Source organism: Drosophila sulfurigaster, chromosome 2L, assembly GCF_023558435.1.
Source record: "Drosophila sulfurigaster albostrigata strain 15112-1811.04 chromosome 2L, ASM2355843v2, whole genome shotgun sequence".
Taxonomy (NCBI): Eukaryota; Metazoa; Arthropoda; class Insecta; order Diptera; family Drosophilidae; genus Drosophila; species Drosophila sulfurigaster.
Genome location: NC_084881.1, coordinates 26,184,734 through 26,204,135, shown reverse-complemented (window position 1 = coordinate 26,204,135; position 19,402 = coordinate 26,184,734). Strand labels below are relative to the sequence as shown.

The window sequence follows — 19,402 nt, the reverse complement described above, 5'->3', positions numbered from 1 at the left end:
GTATTAAGAATCACTTTCAATTTAAAAGCAATTTGGAAAATAGTTTCTTTGATAATTTCAGTTAATTTATTTACCAGGAGAAGAAGACTCAAAGGAATTTATTCAGTAGACCTTTCATTGAAAGTAATCTTGTTATTTTTGTCCCATTTTCTAAAGGAATTTTTCCATAATTTTTATATTTATGACTTATAGTGTAGACTTGGCCAAAGTAAGATGTCATATGTTTTAATAAATTACAATAATAATATAGAACAAAGTTAAATTAAAAATAGTCAATTTCTTGAAGAATACTTTCGTTGTCCATTGCTTGGCTTTAAAACTATTGTAAATATTATTTTTAAATTATATTGAATTCCTTTATTGCTTCAGCAAATCAGATATTTATTCACTCTCGAAAAGTGATCCACATATTAATATTTAATACAGTGAGTACAAATATATAAAACATACAAAGAAGATAATAAATCTGCAACATTTTCAACGTATTTAAAATACAATATACTGAGTCTACGAAAACTTAAATCCGTTTACTTATTGAGTAATACAAAATCGATCTTCCATATTTTTAAATTATATTCAAAATACTTAATATTGTGTGTGTATTATCTAAATTAATTTACCAATTACATATATTCATTTTAAAAACGATCTTCAACATTTTCAAATTATGCTTAAAATACAAAATATTAAACGTACGAAAACTTAATTCCTTTACATTTTACATACATATATTATTTTGAGTAATAGAAAATAAAATTTTATATAAAATACAAAATATTGTGTGTGAAATCTTAATTCATTTATCCATTACAATAGAAAATCCGTCTTCAATATTTTCAAATCGGAAATCAAGTTACATTTATCGCTTCAGCAATTTCAGATCTTAAAATAAAAGTGAGTAATCGATAATCGATGTGCATTTCATATGCAAGAAAGAATTTTAGATATATTATATATTTTTAATGCCTTTTTTTGCTTTTTGCAATACGTTTCTTCTTCGTGTCGCGCTCTTTTTTGATGCTTTTGCGCCAATTCGTGTCGCGCTCTTTTTTGATGCTTTTGTGCCAACGATCCTGCAGAATTTGCTGCTGATATTTAAGCCTTTTTATTTTAAAAGCATGCCTTGCATTATATGAAAGTGAACTGAGCTCAGAGGAGTGAGTGCTTGAGCTGCTGCTCTCGCTCTCAAAGGAGCTGCTGCTGCTGCTGAGCAAATGTCTCTGGCGACGTCGATTGTAGATTTTAAACTTTGAGCGTTGGCAAGTGCAACGTTTTGCTGGTGGCGATGAAGATGATGAACTTGAAGAGTCCGTGGTGGATGTAAAGTCATCTGAACTGCTGCTTGAACTCTCCGGGTAGATGTATTTGAATTCGACTTTGCGATTGGAATTCACCATAAAAGGAATGCAAAGCTTTTCAGGTGTCTCCTCAAGTGGAGCCGACGAAGTCGGTTTATTCGTGTAGTAAGGATCTGTGTCCAGATCATTGAAATCCAACGAAGTTTTCGACTTTACAAACTTGATGTTCCTCTGATGACCGCACTTATATCCCGCAGATTTCATGGCCCGCTTCAGTTCTTGCAGGCTGCGATCAAAAGAATCGCGGGGCTTAACATGATTTCTATTCATATAGTTCGATGGCCAAGTTGGAACTTCAATTGGTTCTGTTGCATGTGCCACAACCTGTGGCAACTGCTGTGACTCGAACATATCGTAGTTGCCCAACTTGATGTTGCTCTGTGGTGGAGCATTTTCATTGGAATCATCACTGGACGACACCTCGCCATCCTCCTTTTCGTTCTTCACCTTTGGCTGCACTTTAGGCTCTTTTCCCCTTTCCACTTTTATTTTCTTCATAGGCGTCTCTTTTTTTATAGATGAAACTGGAGGCTCTTTTTCCTTCTCCTTTTTTACTTTCTTCTCTTTTTTTATAGATGGCATTGCTAGCTTTCTTTTTTAATTATTTCTGTTGATATTTACTTTGTTAATCGTTAAATTTCCTAATTGAAATATTTTTTATATACTCTTTTCTTTGATTACTGCGCAATAAGCAAAAGCTTCGATTGGCATTTTCGATTATACTGAAACACAGAGTTGCATTTATTGATGTGACAGCGTTGCCAGATAGTTTACAGAATCCTAATTAATCGCAAGGTAAATGCTACAATTCATTTTTATATTTGATTATTTATTTATTATATTAAATCTAGTTTAAATACTAAATTTTATTTATAGGAAAGAGATTGCTAACTGCATAATCATTTTTGTTTATTATTCGATTCGAATAAGCAAAAGTTTTTTAAAATCATAATATAATATTTCGTTTTATTTTTACATTTAAACCGTATTATTATTCTATTTGTATATTTGTTTTTGAAGATAACTTAGTAAGCCACAGAAATTGTTGTATTGTATCCAATTCAAAATTATACAAATGTCTAAATTGCAGTTTATATCAGCATTGGGAGGCTTCTTCTTTGGCATATTTTCTTATGTAAAAGACTTGTTATTTCTACCTTTAGACACTTTTGTGCTGATTGCAACCATAATATTGCTGAAGATATTGGAAAAAGTAGTCGACTTGCTAATTTTTTTACACACGGATACGGAACAAATACTCGAAGAAGCAGTTGAACTATTGAAATATTATTGGAACTGCGCCGTTCAATTGTTTGTCTACTTCTTGGACTATTTTATCATCTCATTGCCTTGTCAATATGTGTGTATTTAAAGAAGAGAAGGAAGTAACTATGTAACTTGAAAATTTGTTATTAATATATTGAAATTAAGAGGTGCACTAATCTGAAGTGTTCGTCTGTAATAAAGGGTTTTCTCAATATGCCAGCCACTACATTTAAATGCATATTAAGAGCTAGAGGCAAACTTGGGGTCATAGTTAGATCTTCTCAAGAGCATCAATTTCCACACAAAATTGCGCCACTAAATTACCATAACGGGGCGCTGGAAACTAACGAAAACGGAAACATATTACGCCAACTTGAGAAACCAAAAGCAAGGAGACAAATGCCAAACTCAAATGAAATGCAAAAACTGGGAGATGCCCCAAAAAAACAAAAAAAAAAACGGCGCGAAAAACGCAAACATCAGCAATGCGGCATTGGCATTGAAGTTACCTGGCAGAGTCCTGAAGGAAGGAAAGGAAGGGAGGAGGAGAACACTTGTCCCACAGGACTTGTAAATAGCAACACGCAAACAAGTTAAAAAGTTCTTTGCTGCCGCTGCCATTGCTGTTGTTCTTCGGCGTTTCTTTATGCTTCGCCTGGCTCGGGCCCAACATAATCGTTTCTCATTTCAAATGGTGTTGGTTGGGTGGGGAGATACTTCCCCCCCCACTCTTGTTGCGACTCACCTTTTGTAGCTGGCCCGCAATTTAGTTTTGAGCGTAATTTCTTTTAATAGCGCCAGTCGACAGATAAAATTCACCACACACACACAAACAGCTCCAACTCTGTCTCTGACACTGATGTCTGCATCTCGCCATAGATGTCTCGCGCCCAGTTCTCGAGGTCAAGGAGTGAGCGGGCGTGTCGCTGGCGGATATCGCAAGTAAATTGCTTAATTTTGGCCATGTCTCAGCCCCAGGATTCTTCTCCTCCTCCTCCACTCTCTCTGTTTGGCCCTTGTTTTGTTTTATTGGGCCTTGGGGTTGCTGCTTGCAGAGGATGCTGAGTCCTTCCGCAGTTGAGGTTGACGTTTTCGGGCATGACGATTTCATTTGCATTTTATGATAATTGAACTTCATAAATATGTCAGGACAGCATCTTAAAAGTGCCAACGGTAAGTACACACACCGTTTGTTCCCAGAGATAAATGCCAGCATCCTAAGCACGACAAAGGGGCATCTTTTCGCATTGTCTTTAGGGTTTCTTGTTGTTGTTGTTCTTAGCGGCGGCATGTGCTTCATAATTATTTTGAAGTGTTCTCGTTAATTTGAAATACTTATGGGCCAAGTATGGGCCGGACCATAAACTGCTGCACAAAACTGGATTACGGTTACATTTTAAATATGCTAAATATATCGTCGCGCCTCGTCTCATCTCATCTCATCGCATCTTGTCTCGAATTGCATGCATGACGGCGCATTACAAGCTTTGACAACGCCTTGCCACATTAGTGTTCTTAAGAGTGAGGCCAAAATGTAATTCGAGGTTCTAACATTGATATTAGTTATTTAAGAAGCGACTCTCCAAACCCAAAAACACAATTACTTCGGAATAAGTGTTAAGGAGAATTCACTTTTTGGTATAATCTTTATTCGATAACATTAGTAGACATCATTCTTTGTTTTCTAAAACTTGGATTTTGAAAACATTTATTTATTTAATTTAGTTCCAAATATGATTAAAAAGCCTATCTTAGGTATTTCCAGTTGTTGACTACAGTGTTCTAATATTTATTTTTTCAAATGAATTTTCTATCATTTATTTATCTCCTTTTAAAATATATTTAGTATAATTTTAGGTTTTTCAATTTATATTTTTATGGCATTCTTTTGCTCAACTCTCTTGAGAACATTGGCTTACATTTTTGTTTTCTCAATTTTATATAAAATATATAAAATTTTCTAAATGCATTCATTATCACGACCAACTTAATTCAATATATGTTAATCCAAAAATATATTTTATATTTTCTAACTATTGTTAATGGCAAATTTTGTTGTGATGAAGATGAGAGATAATTTATCAACAATATGTTTTCAATCTTTATTTTCAATTTATTTTTGTTAACTTATCTTTTAAAAGTTACTTTTATAATTTCACTTTCCAATAAGTATTGTAATACATTTAAGTTTAAATTTAATTTCAATAAACATCGAATTTTCTTATATATATATTTCTACTTACTTACTTTTATTATAAATCATTTATTTACATTTCTTTATAACAACCACTTTGTTTACCGCACTTCTCTACGTGTTCATCGAAAGCTAATTGTCTAAACTTACAGTTCATTAGCACAGTCAACAACTCAATCACTTAAAGCAGTTGCTTTATGATCTACTTACAGACAAAAGGGGTAGAAAGTCACCCAAGGGAGGGAAGGAAGCAAAATGCTTCAGCTTGTCATGCCAAAAACATTTAACACCTCATTAGAATCAGAAGGCAGGACGAGACGCAGGACGCAGCTCATCTACATGCCAGCCAACAAACATCGAGCAGCCAGGACACACAAGCAACAACGGCAACAACATCAACTACAACTATTTGGCGGCGCCATGAATAAAGTCAGGCATAAACAGGATATATGGCCGCAAATCCCAGCGTCTTGCAGCGGCAATGAATATTAATGAGATGTCATCAGTCTTTCGTCAAATTAAAGCGCACAGAAAGCGAGAGAGAGTGAGAATTGTTGTTGTTGTGTATATCCTGCGGTAACTTTTCTAATTGTTGCCAACACAACACGAATAAATCAGCCGGAAAACAGGCTGACACATTGCCTTGCCTCTGAGAAAGGGTGCGTCAACATCTCTAGGAATAAGACTTGATTCTCGGGCTCGGGCCGTGAGCAATTTCGGCAATTTGTTTAGACGTCGTGAACGTTTCCATCAAGGCGCTGACTGTCTTTGCAACCCTTTCGCACCTTGAGGATGTCAGTCTTAGTTTCCTGCTTTAGATTTAGCTTCGAGTCTCACACGTCAGCGCACTATCATCACGCTTGTTTACACGCATAATTATGTGTGCCGGGATTCCGGGAATTCCACCTACAGGAAGAAGGAAGCCCAAGGTGGCGACACCGCAACGTCAAGTCAACAACAGTCATAAGAAGTGGCATCACTTGAGAGTCAGCTGTGGCTGTGGGCTCCTCTTCTTGTTCCTTTAATGCCTCGTGACAGATTTCGCCTCTTGGCTGCTTCAGCTGACGGCGTCGTGTCAGAATTTCTGATGCTGATAATATGATAATATGTTAATGAGGTTTGTTTATTTGATTTATATTCCCCTTGTCAGCCGTTTTGGTCGCTGTGGCTTAGTCAAATCACAGTCAACTGGCGAGTTAATCGTTTGCTTTTCAGCTTAAGCGGCAACTCCTTGACTTCACTGTCAAATCTCTCTGTATCGAAAATAAAACAAATTCGTTTTCATTTTATTTGGAAATCAAATCGAAAAGTCGCACAATCGAGTAAATTTCTCTCTCGCTGTTTACAGTTAATATAAAACGCATTCATTGAATAGGTAAGCATTTACTTGTTTAACACTTCTTCATTTTAATCGAAGTTATCTTTGCAGTCAAAATGATGAGACTTAAGCAAATCGGTCCGGATCACATTGAGGAGCGTGCCAAGGACGAAGTTCGCGCCAGTTTGATCATCTTCACTGCACTCTGCGCCACCATTCGACTGGCTCCCATTTTGATACGAAAGCTCTTGGCTTAGATGAGGGGGAAAGTCACCAAATTTGCTTTTCAATTTAAATCAAATTACGTATTAAACATATGTGAATTAGGAATGGCAATGTTAGTTCCTTTCAGAGTTAAACTGTGCGTAAATATAAGTAATTTAAACATATAAAACACATCTGAAGAGTGGAATGTATTACTGAATAAATGATTAAATAGTAGCATTAAGAGAAATATTTTTATTTGCATATATCACATTAAATAGTGAGTAAATATTGGAAGTAAAATAGTAACACTTTTTTTATATTTCCATAAAGTTATAAAGGTAGAATTTTTTTATATTAATGTTCTGCATTTAGCTTGAAAAATTGAATATTATATTCCAATTGGCATTTATCAATTTAAATATTATTTTCTTAAACTTATAAAATCATTTCCAATCATTCATACATTCCTGACATTTCTAACTTGAATTAATTTACGTATTCTAAATAATTTCTAAGAATTTATAGTTTCTTGTAGCATAGTTAGTAGTAATATTTATGCAACTATCATCTTGCATATGAGCATTTTCTAGAGCCAGTTAGATAAAGCATGGAGCAGCGCTCATGTAGTCACATTACGTATACGCAATGTGCAATGCTGTAGCACAGTTTTTTTGGCGCAGTTGGCGCCTGGCCCTAATCTCTAGTGCTCTAGCCCCGTTTTGAGTGGCCCTATAGCCCCATTAGTCGTTGCTGATTCTGGCGCACATTATTTCTGGCACGGCACGTGTTTGAACCACAAACAGATGAATTTCTGCAGTGGAGAAGCGACGACGACGACGACGATGCTGGAGACGACGAATTATGAGCCACTCAGCGCACTTGCGTCGCGTTCCCATGCAAGTAGGGGGAGGTGGAAAGGGAGGGAAATGGGGTCCTAGGCCAGGAGGCTGTGTGAGCTTGGTTCGCAACACGACTGCAATTCGTCCTCAGGGTCTTTTTTGTGTTAATAATAAATAAACGTGGCTCGACTCGAAGGATGCCTAGGGGAGCAAAGCATGAAGAGAGAGGGAGGGATGGGAGGGCAGCAGAGAAGTGCTTGTGCTTGTGTTTTGGACACCGGAGCGCATTTTAATGGACGAATGCAACGCTACCTGGGACACACCTTGTGCCGCTCCAGCAGCAGCAAAACAGCAGCCACAATTCCAGCTGCAGCAGCCAGCTGCATGTGTGACACCAAGTGCTCTTGCTCCACTTCACCTTTCTCTCTCTCTCTCTCACTCTCTCTCTGTCTTTGGCTGCCCGGTTTGCCACGCTTGAAATACGGCATTTGCTCGTCCATCTTTTGATTTAGCACCGACATAAAAATGATTTATCAGTGACATTAAAATAATGCACACTGTGGCGCATTTTATGAGCGAATGGATTTTCGCGCCTTTTTGTTTTCATTCCAAGCAGCAGGCAACCCTCTCATTCCTCCCCCTTGCTCCTCTCGCTGCTGCTGCTGCTGCTGCACATTGCATTTGAGCCTAGTCCCAGCGACGCGTTTACGATCTCCGCTCTCCATTCTCTTCATTCCGCTATCCGCAAACAGCTGTCCGTCCGTCCGTCTGTCCGTCAGACTTTGTGTGCTGCCGTCAGCCGAATGTTTTACGGCCGAGGTGTTTGTGACTGCCACACACACACATGGGGCAAATGATTGTGTGTGTGTGTGTGTGTGTGCGTGTGTGGAGCATAGAGCTCTGCACCTATCCGAACCTAGCGGGAGCATCATAAATGTAAACTTTTATGCGATTATCGCGTTCTCTTTCTCGCCAACAAGCGCCGCACATTTTGCAATGCAGCCATACACTGAAATTAATTAAGAAAGTGTATAGTGAGAAGAAATTTATATATATAAATATAATCTACATACATATACATTAATTAAAAGGTGAAAGAGAATTGCAGTGCATGTGTATGTTATTGTGAATATTCTTATACTCTTCTGCTGTAGTCTTTGGCCTGCTCTTACAACTGTTTACATATATTGATCGTTGTTGTAAATTTGCACCTCTCTAATCGATTCTCAAGTAGTTAACTTCGTGTGTTCACTCTCTGCTTGATTTCTTGGCATGCTCACACAATAGTGAAACTTTATTTCGTTCCTGTGTACTTAGCTTGCTGCAGTATATGTTATATACATTCTCACAATTTTACACTGTTTTACTCGATTCTCAAAAAGTTATCATAGGTAACATAGTTAGCCTTTCCTTCGCTTTTTTCTAGCCTGCTCTCACATTTGCTAGCAATGCAGTTCATCATAGTAATTTGCGCCGCTCTACTCGATTCTGGTCTCGATGGTTGACTTCGTGAAGCATATTCTGTTCCGCCTGCTGTTAGTGCAGTCAAGCAGTTCAATTCAAGCAGTGTTCTCTTCCTGCATTAGAAGTTTGCAGTCAAGCAGTTATTCGGCTGCATAAGATTGAACCTCTCTACTCGATTCTCAAAAAGTTAACTTCCTGTGACATATGCTTTGAAAGTTTTGCAGAATGACTACTTTGCATTTGTTATGCGATGCCATGACAATGTTACGTTACTCTACTTATATAGTTAATTTGTTTCAGCTGTTTTCACTCTCTAGTCTTATTTCTGAAAATAGTCAACCAATTAATATTTTTATTCAGTTGCCCAGTTTTGCACCTTTCTACTTGCTTCTGCATTTTGCGCAGTCTGCTTTTACTGTAGTCAATAGCCAAGCAGTTCTTCTCATTCACCTGCACATTTATTTACCTCTCTACTCGATTCTCATAAAGTTAACTTGCTGCCGCATTTCTCGAAGTGCATTTTGGTGCTATGTATTTGAAATGTGCCATAATTTGCACCCAGATGTGTGACACAGCAGACGGGCCAGCAGCGGGCTGGCAATCAAGCGAGGATGCATCGTGGCAGCCACACATAGAGTCACACACACATGCTGAGAGCAGAAGGATCCATGGCCAACAAACATATGCCCTCGTGGGGTCCTTGCGAACTCATTAGAGCGGGCGTCGCAGTCGCTATCTCTCTGTGTTACTGTGTGTGAGTGTGTGTGATGGTATGTGTGTTGCATGTGTGTGTGTGTGTGTGATAGTACGTATGTGTGTGTTTAATGAGGACAACACCAAGACAGGGAGCTGACGCTGGCGCAGGCGCTGCAGCGCAGATGCGAGACAGATACGAAGGACATGGACATGGACATGAGCGTGAATGTGGATGAGGATGACGATGAGGATGAGGATGAGAACATGGACATGCATGCACATCTGCAGACGCCGCTGATTGCCCCGGCAATGGGCATTGGGCAATGGGAACAGGCCAGCATTCGGCCAGTTGGCAGCGTCAGCATAATTTCCTGATGCTAAATGCCAAACGCAGAGAACGAGAACGAGTTGTTGTTGTTGGGGGGATGAGAAACGGAGACGAGCCGAGCACTTAAGCCCATCCGCCGTACGCTGACCGACTGCCAGGAAAGAGACCGACTGAGAGATGAAGAGAAAGAGACAGAGAGAGAGAGAGAGAGTGCTCTGTTGTTGTAGTTGCGGCTCTGTGTCATTGTCTCGCGCTAGAAGCTGAGAGTAGGGAGAAAGGACATGGACCAGGGCAATTTAGAGCAGCGCACACACACCTGTTTTTTGGGTAATTTATCTCGAAGAATTATTATTTCAAATATTTTTGGGGAGAGGTAAGAGGAGGGGGCTGAAGTGAATCCCCGCTGGAGGACGACGCAACAGAAATAAAAGGATTTTAAAATGGTCATTTGATATGAATTATGCGCGCTGCTGCAATTACAGATCCCACACCACAGCTACTGCTCTATCTCCGTCTCTCTCTCTCTCTCTCTTTATCTCTCTCCCTCTCACTCCATCGTGGTTTGCCAATTGCCATTCGGTTGATGCCTTTGTCTGACTGTGATGCGGTTGTCTGAAGCGCTTAGACGCCACCGACCGGGGTTAACGGGCAACGGGTTTGTTTACCGCCACGCCCTCTAGCCCCTCCTTCCACCTCCTCCAGCTGCCTCCTCGCGGCAGCTCCACTTCAGCTTCTCTTCGCTGGTCGTTGTCCCTGGCAAATGGCATTTTGGTGGCCGCTTAAAACATTTGCTCTTGGACTTCATTGTTAAATAATTAAATCAGCTGCGAGACTAATATATTTCTCTTAATTGCAAGCAAAGTCCCCTCTGACACCCCACCGCCCCCCGCTCGACTTTTGCGCTGCATGAAAAATATCCTTTTTGGCCATATTTCCATGAACCATTTCTGATTTATGTGCCACCAATAGCCGACAATAGCTGACGGCATCCATATGCAGGACTCTGTTCGAGATTCTGCTGCTATTTCTGTTTCGGTTTCAGTTTCTGTTTCAGTTTCCAGACCCAGCTGCAGATATCGCCATTATAAATGCCCCTCGAATTATGACTTGCAACTGTTTGTGCTCGAGATTTGATTACAGATTAAAGGAATCTTTAGTATGAATACTTAATTACAATATAAGCTATGGGAATGAATAAAATTTGGAAATTGGAAATTCTTTTGAAGAGCTTTTTTTAATTAGCAAAAAAAGTATTTTCTAAACGAAATGAAACTTTTTTGGGAAACAAATCAAGTGAAGCATATTCAAATAATACATTTCTCTAAATATATATATCAACATATTAAAAAGATCTTTCTAATTTGTTAGACACTTGAATACAATTAAATAAGAAATAACCTGTAATATTGAATAGAACAACATTAAGTGATAATTTATTAATTTGAAAAAGTGATCGAATTCAACATTTTGTTAAATTAATATGTTTTAAAAAAATGAAAGTCTGAGACACATTATTATTATTATTATTTTATTATTATTTCGAATACAATTCCTTATTGCAGTGAGATGAGTCAGAGCAACTTCAGGCTACTTTCACAATTAAATAAACTAAAATAAAAACTTCTCTTATTTTCTAGCCAATGACTCAATAGTTGAATTGCATTCTTCAAACGTTTGACAAGATTTATGTTGCTCTTAAGCACATCTGTCGTCCTGTGAGATCCATAAATATGCCATCCGAGGATGACAAGTGAGACACAAGTAGTTATGAGCATAACGTTAAAACATTCGCTGGCTGGCAAGCGAAACACAAAATAATCAATGGAAAATCAACAAAAATGTTAAAAAATAATTGCGGCGGCACCCAAAAACTTTGCTGGCAAGAGAAGAGGGGGGAGCAGAGAATGCGGGCACACAAATTGAAAAAGAAATGTAAAAATAATCGGCAATAAATTTAGCAAAAGTGTCGAAAACGGTTCAAACACACCGAAGGAGTGAGAGAGCGAGATATACACGGAAATTTGGCCACGCCAGGAACTCATAGTTCAATGTCCTTAACAGGCAGAGAGAAGGAGACAGAGAGAGGAAGAGGGAGAGGGAAAGAGTCAAAAAGGGTAGGAAGGGAGTGGCAAGGTTCGTAGCAGCAACCGCATTTATAATAAATTGAATTGCAATAACTCAACTTCAATCAAAAATCATAATTCATGCAATTCGACAGGCAGAACCGCCGAACCCCGTTTTTGGCCAGGCTCAAACTGCAGGCGGAGGCCTCCATGTAACCCTCTCTCTCTTTCCATCGTTCTCTCTCTTTCACTCATTCTCTGTGTGTGTGCTTTCTTTATTTCTTTTTTTTTTGTGTTGGCCCTGAGTTGCATTGGGCGACGCTGTTCGAAAATTATAAATCTACGCTTTGACATGGCAGATGCGAGAGTGCTGGCTGAGGAGGAGGAGGAGGGGAGGGGGGTTGTGTGTGCCTGTGAAGACATGGATTTATAGACGAAGACATAAATACAAACGAAGCCATCGAAGTCGAAGAAACGACCGAAAAACGGCCAAAGACACCAAAGAAGCAGCAGCAACAACGGCAGCAAAAACAGTGAAAAGTGCGAGCAGAGCCCAAGCAAGGAGGCGGAACACGCTCAATGCCCATAAATATCCTTCTGCTTGTAGTTGCAACTGTTCCGGCCATGCCAATGCAACTTACAGAAGCAGAGAGAGAGAAAGAGGGGGGGGAAAGCAGGGGGTGGGCAGGCATTTAGGTGAAAATAATCACCGCTTCACATGAAATCATTTTGCGCCACAAAATGCCAACTGGAAATGCAAGCGACGCCAAAAACGGCAAAACCGAAAAAGGATACGCAAGGATCTCGCGTCCGCCAGACCGGCAAAGACAGCACAACTTCTTGCTCTTTGCTCCCCACTCCACTTCACTTCATTCCCCTTCACTCTCGTCTGCAGTCGATGCGAGTATAAATTCAAAGTTTCTTCCCCCTATCAAGGACAAACAAATCAAATGTGACAATTTTGGAAATCGTTTAAATGATTTTTAACTTTGATTTGTTGCGCATACATAGACATGGAAAGGCAGAGATAGCGATAGACTAAAAGAGAAAGAGGTAGAAAGAAAGGGAGAGAGGCAAAGAAGAGTTAGTCAGAAAATCGACATTTTAATCAGATAAATGTGAATAAATAAAATAAATGTGAACAGATTGATAATAAGAAAATTAGAAAGAAAAATAGTATTCTCATTTAGTATTCATTATTTAGTATATTCAGTATTTTTACTATTCTCATTCAGCATTCAGTATGTTTAGTATTCAATATATTCAGTATTAAGTATATTCATTGATAAATGTGAATAAATAAATGTGATAAGAAGAAAATTAGAAAAGAAAATAGTATTCTCAATTGGTATTTAGTATTCAGTATATTTATTATTTAGTATGGTCAGTATATTTACTATTTTCATTCAGTATGCAGTATATTTAGTATCCAATATACTGAGTATTAAGTATATTCAGATATTATTTAGTATTCCCATTTAGCATTTAGTGTATTTAGTACTCAGTATATTCAGTGCTCAGTACATACTATAAAAAATTCTCAGATATATATTCTAACCAATATACATACATAGTATGGTATCTATATTCAAAATAAAATGTACTTACTATTTAATTTTACAACTTTTTAAAATTCGTTTCTATAATTACTTTTATTTTTCTCATATAAACATTTATTATTAAATTTTCATAAATATTTGTGTTTCTCTTATTAATTTGGAAGATATATATTTTAATACAAGTTAAATTAATCTATAGCAAAGACATTTCTTTCTTTGGAATAATTGTGTACTTTGTGTACAAATTTAAATTTATATCTATGTATATCTTCCTCGACAACACCTATTTATCATGCATTCTAATAGATACACAAAGCACTACAATGGGCTTTATAGTATCTAGTGAAGCAAACTTCTTTCACAAAGACTGTGTGAAGACGCACGGAAAGAAATACACATAATTTTTGTTCTCGAGTTTCCGCATTTTTATTGAATGTAAAAATGCTAAAAGCGAACAGCATAATAATAAACTATGAACACACTGAATTTGCAGTGCCACAACGAATTTCTTATACACTTATCGAGCAGTAAAAAAGTGTAAAAACATTAGATTGCTTACTTTTATATTCGCTAAAAAGTTTCGTCATTTACTTTATTTGTCTGGGTATTGCAATTTGATATTAAGGATACAACTTTTCGACGATTTTCGAGCACCTTTTTAGTCGAGTCGACATCATATTTTATTGTGCACATTTTCTCTCATTCCGTCCGTCGTCGCGTCGTGTTTTCATGTTTTGTTCGCAGAAATATTTTAATGTTTATTTATATGTAGATTTTGTTTGGTTATTGTAAAAGGCCAAATGGCAAAAAAGGACTCGCACTCAGCGGATGTTCGTCGCCGTTTGACCATGGCCAAAAGTAACTCCAAATTCGTTTTTTTCTTTTTTTGCAACGTCTCCTGTCATAAAAAAGCACGAGTGGAATCCACATAATGCTGAAAAGTGCAACAACAAAACAGAAGCAAAGAGAACGCAACACCTTTTACTAGAAAAAAAAGGATACTCGACAAAAGGTCGCGGAAGTAATTTACAATTTGACCAAAAATACATAATAACGAAAAAAAAGGAAAAACCAGAGGGAAAAGCAAATAAACTGAAAGGGATCAGGGATTGGAAACGGATTCGGGATGTGTCTGGTTTGTGTTGCAAATTGACAAGATTTATTTTCAATTAAAAACAAACGAAACGCGCGTCGAGCGTCGAGCGCATTATATTGGCAGCATTTTATGTGATTTTCAATTTTGCTAATAAATCAAAAAGGCGGCCGGCATTTCAGCATTTCAACATTTTCACAAATTTTCACAATTTTCATGTCTGGCCAAACTATTGTGGTGAGGTTTCAGTTGTTGTTGCTTTTGTTGCATGGCGTGCAAGGACGCTGCCACCCTTAAGCCACAGCGCATGTCGCGTTGATGAATGACGAAGGACATGCAGTCACATACACACACACACAGACTCGCATACACATGCAACACTCACACGCACAGCGATTGGCTGCACGTCGACGTGCAATAATTTCATGTGTCCTGTGGACACACACAAAAAAAAGGAAAGAAATAAAAAGGGCAAACGAATGAGAGAAAGACGCTGCGGAGGACGCGCTGCAGCCGCCTCATTGTTGTCCTGGTTATTTATGGCCCATTAAGGCAAGCGGCAATTGCACATGTGTTCTTCACACTGCCCTCACCCTTGCCCCTTTCTCACTCCCCCCCTCGCCGCTGTGCACCCACTCAAGGTGTGTTATGTGTGTCAGGTCGGCCAAGTTCGACCTCCGAGTGATGCGAGTGCGGCAACGTCTTTGGTTTTAATTGTTGGCCAGACAGACACAAATGTTAATAATTGCGTCGAAGCATCCTTGATGTGTAACCTCCCCCCTCCCCCGTCTCTCTATCTATTGTGCTTTTGTCTAATAATCATAAGGCATAATTCATTTCAGATCGTGTTTGCCGCTAAATTTATATCGCTTCCTTCTCGTTTCATTCGCATTTCCATTTACGCACGCAAAAAACAATTATCCCAGCGTCGTTATGCCGAAAGGGGGTGGGGGGAGGAAAGGAGCACACATTTAATTGCCTGGCCAAAGGATTCGAATGGAGACATTAGAAAAATCTGTCGCCGCCAAACAGGACACACGTCGCTGGCACCAAAAGTCGTTAAAATACGAGTTTCACTCGCATGAGAATCTGCCATTAAATGAAGCTGCAGCAACAGCCAAAGGAATGAGAGTGGGAATGGGGATGAGGATGGAGAGGGGGAATGCTAACTGGAAGTGATTCCATAAACATGTGTGCAATTGCCAAAGGATCGTGCTCTGCTAGTTTATTGAATATGACACACAGTATTGCCTCTTGGAGAGCAACACAATTTATTTGGCAACAACTTGCTCAAATGTGCAACATTCAATTTGTGACAGCTTTTTTGTTAAATAAAATTTTACACACTTGGCTGTTAATGTGGGGAAATGCAATTAAAAAAGTGTATATAATATGTTAGCTAAAGAAAAATGTACGATTTTAAAACATATGTTCTTCATTTAGCAAGGCAACAATCATGGGAGCTTCTCTGATTATTTCAATTGCTTAAATAGATTAAGCTAATATTATTTATTTTTTAGTGACACTTTATCATGATTGAAAATCAGGTATATTTTGAGCTAAATATAAAAAATATCAAAGCCTATATTTGGTATATCGATATATTATTACATTCAAAATATATTAGTTATACATTCACTTCAATATAGAATTATGCATAATGCATTGGAATATAAAAACACTTCCAAATCAACTCACTTATTATGCTATCAAAAACATTACTAACTCAGCATCTCTTTTGCAGTATGCTATCCCTTTCAAAGCCGCCCCAAGTCGTCGAGCAAACCAATCGCAGTCTGGCAGCTGGAGCTTCCATTGGTATTGCAATTGCAATTGTCATATCCAGTTGCTGTCCAGAAGCAACTCAAAATCCCCAAGAGAGAGCGCAGCAGCCGATGACTGGCGACTGTAAAAACTTCAAATCATTGCAAAGTGGCAAAATAAATAAGAATGTAAATAAATTTCGGAGCGTGCGCCAGACTTGGACGTGGACGTTGCACTTGGACAGGCGAAGTCAAGGCAAAGGATGCCGAGACAGGACATAAGCCATTGCTTCAGTCTGCATTACGCTCTAGCTGCTGCTGCTGCTACTGCTGTTGCATGCCACAAATTTATGCGACATCAAGTGGAAGTGGATTGCTGCCGTGCGTTTAACGCCGCTTGTCCTCTGCTCTATACGTTATCCTTGTCAACTGACAGCGCAAAAATAGAAGAAGGAAAGAAGCACACAAACTATAACTAAACACAGCGACAGCCTCAAGGGGGCGTAACCAAGTTGCTCTAACTGAAATGATGGCTCATAAATACGAAGCTGAAAAGAATGAAAAGTGTCATATAAACAAGACAAATAAGTGTTGCTTTTCTTTTTCTAACCGAGCTTCCTTAGTTGGTTTTACACTGAAATTTTAAGGATATCTTGTGGTTTAAGTTTAGAAAGAATGAAAAACATATTCAGATTGAAATTCTTTATATTTAATAATATAATAAAGTAATATATTATACTAAGATATACCTATATACAAATTACTTCGAAATTTTAAGGATATCTAAATGAAGTTATAAGTTATAAGTATAGAGAAAATAAAAAACGTATGCCAATTCGAGTTCTAAGTATAATATAAAAATTATCTTAACAATTTTAAATATCAAGGAGGATGAAGAAAAGATTTTAATTCAATTCTCTATATAATCATGTAATACTATATTAATTTATTATTCCCAGAAATATTTCAATCAATACAGCTTTTCATCTAACATCAGCTTACTTTTATTTAATACTTTCCAATCTCACGTAGTATTTTTAACACAATATTTATACATATAAGTATTTATCTCTATTTACACAATATTTTCCAAATTGTCAACTAATGTTTTACCTCTAACTAAGTGCATTTAATACTCCGCAAAAGTGCATTTAACAATTTCAAATTTCAATAGCTGACAATGGCAAGCGCTTTAAGCATTCTGCTGACTATTGTATTGCATTTGCTCGGAGGCACTTCGATATTTGTGCATCAGATGGGCGAGATCTGCACAGAAGCACCTTTGCTGGCCAGTCTCTTGGTTTACCTCTCGCTGATGAGTATTTTCTACGACATTCAATTGATACCGCCTCACTGGAGTCATATGCCAGGATTCCTCAAGCTGCTCATCGAGTTCTGTCTGATTGTGCTGCTGACCGAAGTTGGAATGGTGTTGCTTTGGGGAAATGTGGAACTATTCACAGAAGATCTGCTGAAGAGCGTGTGCAAAAGTGAGTCTGCAGTACGCATATATCTGGCTGTTTTGCTCACATTTCTGAGTGGAAGCATTTTTTTATTAGTATCTTTCAAGACGAATAGCTCGAAGAAACTCAAAGAACTCTTTGAACAAGTTTCATTAAAATTGAATGCAATAAAGCAGCCAACAACAGAGAAACAAAAATTCCCAGAAATTCCAACAAACTATAATTAAATATAATAAATAAATATAGTCTGCAATATACATTTTAACGTTTATTAAGTATACGCAGTGATCGTCATCTTAACTTTGCACTTAACGAGTGCAGTTTGTGTGCTGAATATGAAATCACTTTTGATAGGTAACGAGATGTCCTTCGCCTTCTATTTGTTGTCGTTCTCTTTCTCAGCGCTGAATGTTTAATTCGGCCTGAACTGAAAAATGCATAAATAGCATTTTAATTAGAAAATTAGCTGGAAATATGCAGCGCACGTTAATCGCATGGCAAAATGTGGCTGCCTCGCGAATCGGATTCGGTTTCGAGAAGAGAGAAGAGGTGAGAAGAAATGTTTGTTGTCGGGTAACAAAGCTCATGCAATATCCAGGAGATGCGACAACAAACTGAAAGCCAACTGACTGCCGTTGCACTCTTCCCTTCTCTCTCCACAACTCTCTGCATTCTCTATTCACGCTGTCGCAGTCGCTACCCCTCATTCCCCCTGCTTCCCTTTGGGTGACACTCGAAAATCATTGCGACACTCGCTACGACAACGACTACGGCTAATGTTACGGGCACCGCTCTGACTCCGACTCCGACTCCGGCTACAGCTACAGCCCAGCTCTGGGGAGTTCGAGTTCGAGTTCGACTCTGCTGTTTGTTGCGACAAATGCCGTTATAATTATTTATACCGTAAGCACATTTTATGGTGTCGCAATTTTAAAATGCAATTAGACGCGCAACTCTATGAAGCTCAACAAAAGCAGTAGCAACACAACTAAAGCAGACGGCAGGAGAGCTTAGTCTTAGGCTGAATAATACCCTGTAAAAACAGTTAAATATATTTTGAAGTTAAAAAGTGAATGTCAAGAGACTGATCAAATGTACAAAGTACAAAAGTTTCTTTATTTTGTCATTTGTATTTGATTTACTTTATTTTATATGTATACATTATATTTAAGTAGTATTGTAAAACAAATAAAGTAAAAATTCAATCAAATCATATGATAATAATAATATTAAATCTAATCGTATTATACGTAATTTAACATTATTCTTATTCTTTTTAAACACTTTCCATTTTAAGATCGTATTTACTTAAATCTTTTTCATTTCATGCAAATCATCAACTCTATTCCACACTCTCCAAAACTAACTATAATCTACCCCACACTCCACTCCATTACAGGGTATTAAAAAGCTTTGGCATTACATAAAAAAAGGGAAGAGACTAGAGTCGTTACACGGACAGACAACTGTAATTCTTAATGGGGTTTTGTCATTTCAGTGTCGTGCCCAAAATGCTATGCAAACATCAACGGAATTGGTTATGCTATCATTTTATTTCATGCTCTCTTTTTCTCTCTTCTCTCTCCCCTTTCTTATTTCTTCCTTACTCACCTGGCTTATTAGCTTTCCTTTTTTTTGCCTTGCGCATTTATTGAAAATCTGGCGCTTTGCAATATGAATTTTCTCGCTCAAGCTTGAGGCGTTGCGAATCGGAAAATCGAGTAGTGGAAACAGCTGCTGTCATATTTTGATATTACAAAACAGATACTCATAACATATTTTGGGGCATCT

At 38.0% G+C, this 19,402-nt stretch overlaps 3 protein-coding genes across 3 annotated transcripts in view; 2 read left to right on the top strand and 1 right to left on the bottom strand.

The window, feature by feature from the left end:
* The window catches only part of LOC133837573 (uncharacterized), a 155,287-nt gene that overhangs the window by 100,997 nt on the left and 34,888 nt on the right, over nucleotides 1–19,402 (bottom strand). The gene's annotated exons all lie outside the window — the stretch shown is intronic.
* Nucleotides 6,037–6,530, top strand: LOC133850699 (uncharacterized). The gene is made up of 2 exons (XM_062286859.1): nucleotides 6,037–6,193; nucleotides 6,248–6,530. Exon 2 carries the CDS (start codon nucleotides 6,253–6,255, stop codon nucleotides 6,391–6,393), a length of 141 nt encoding a protein of 46 aa, XP_062142843.1. The 5' UTR covers nucleotides 6,037–6,193; nucleotides 6,248–6,252; the 3' UTR covers nucleotides 6,394–6,530.
* LOC133850568 (uncharacterized) lies at nucleotides 17,138–17,880 on the top strand. The gene has a single exon (XM_062286691.1). It carries the CDS (start codon nucleotides 17,329–17,331, stop codon nucleotides 17,836–17,838), a length of 510 nt encoding a protein of 169 aa, XP_062142675.1. The 5' UTR covers nucleotides 17,138–17,328; the 3' UTR covers nucleotides 17,839–17,880.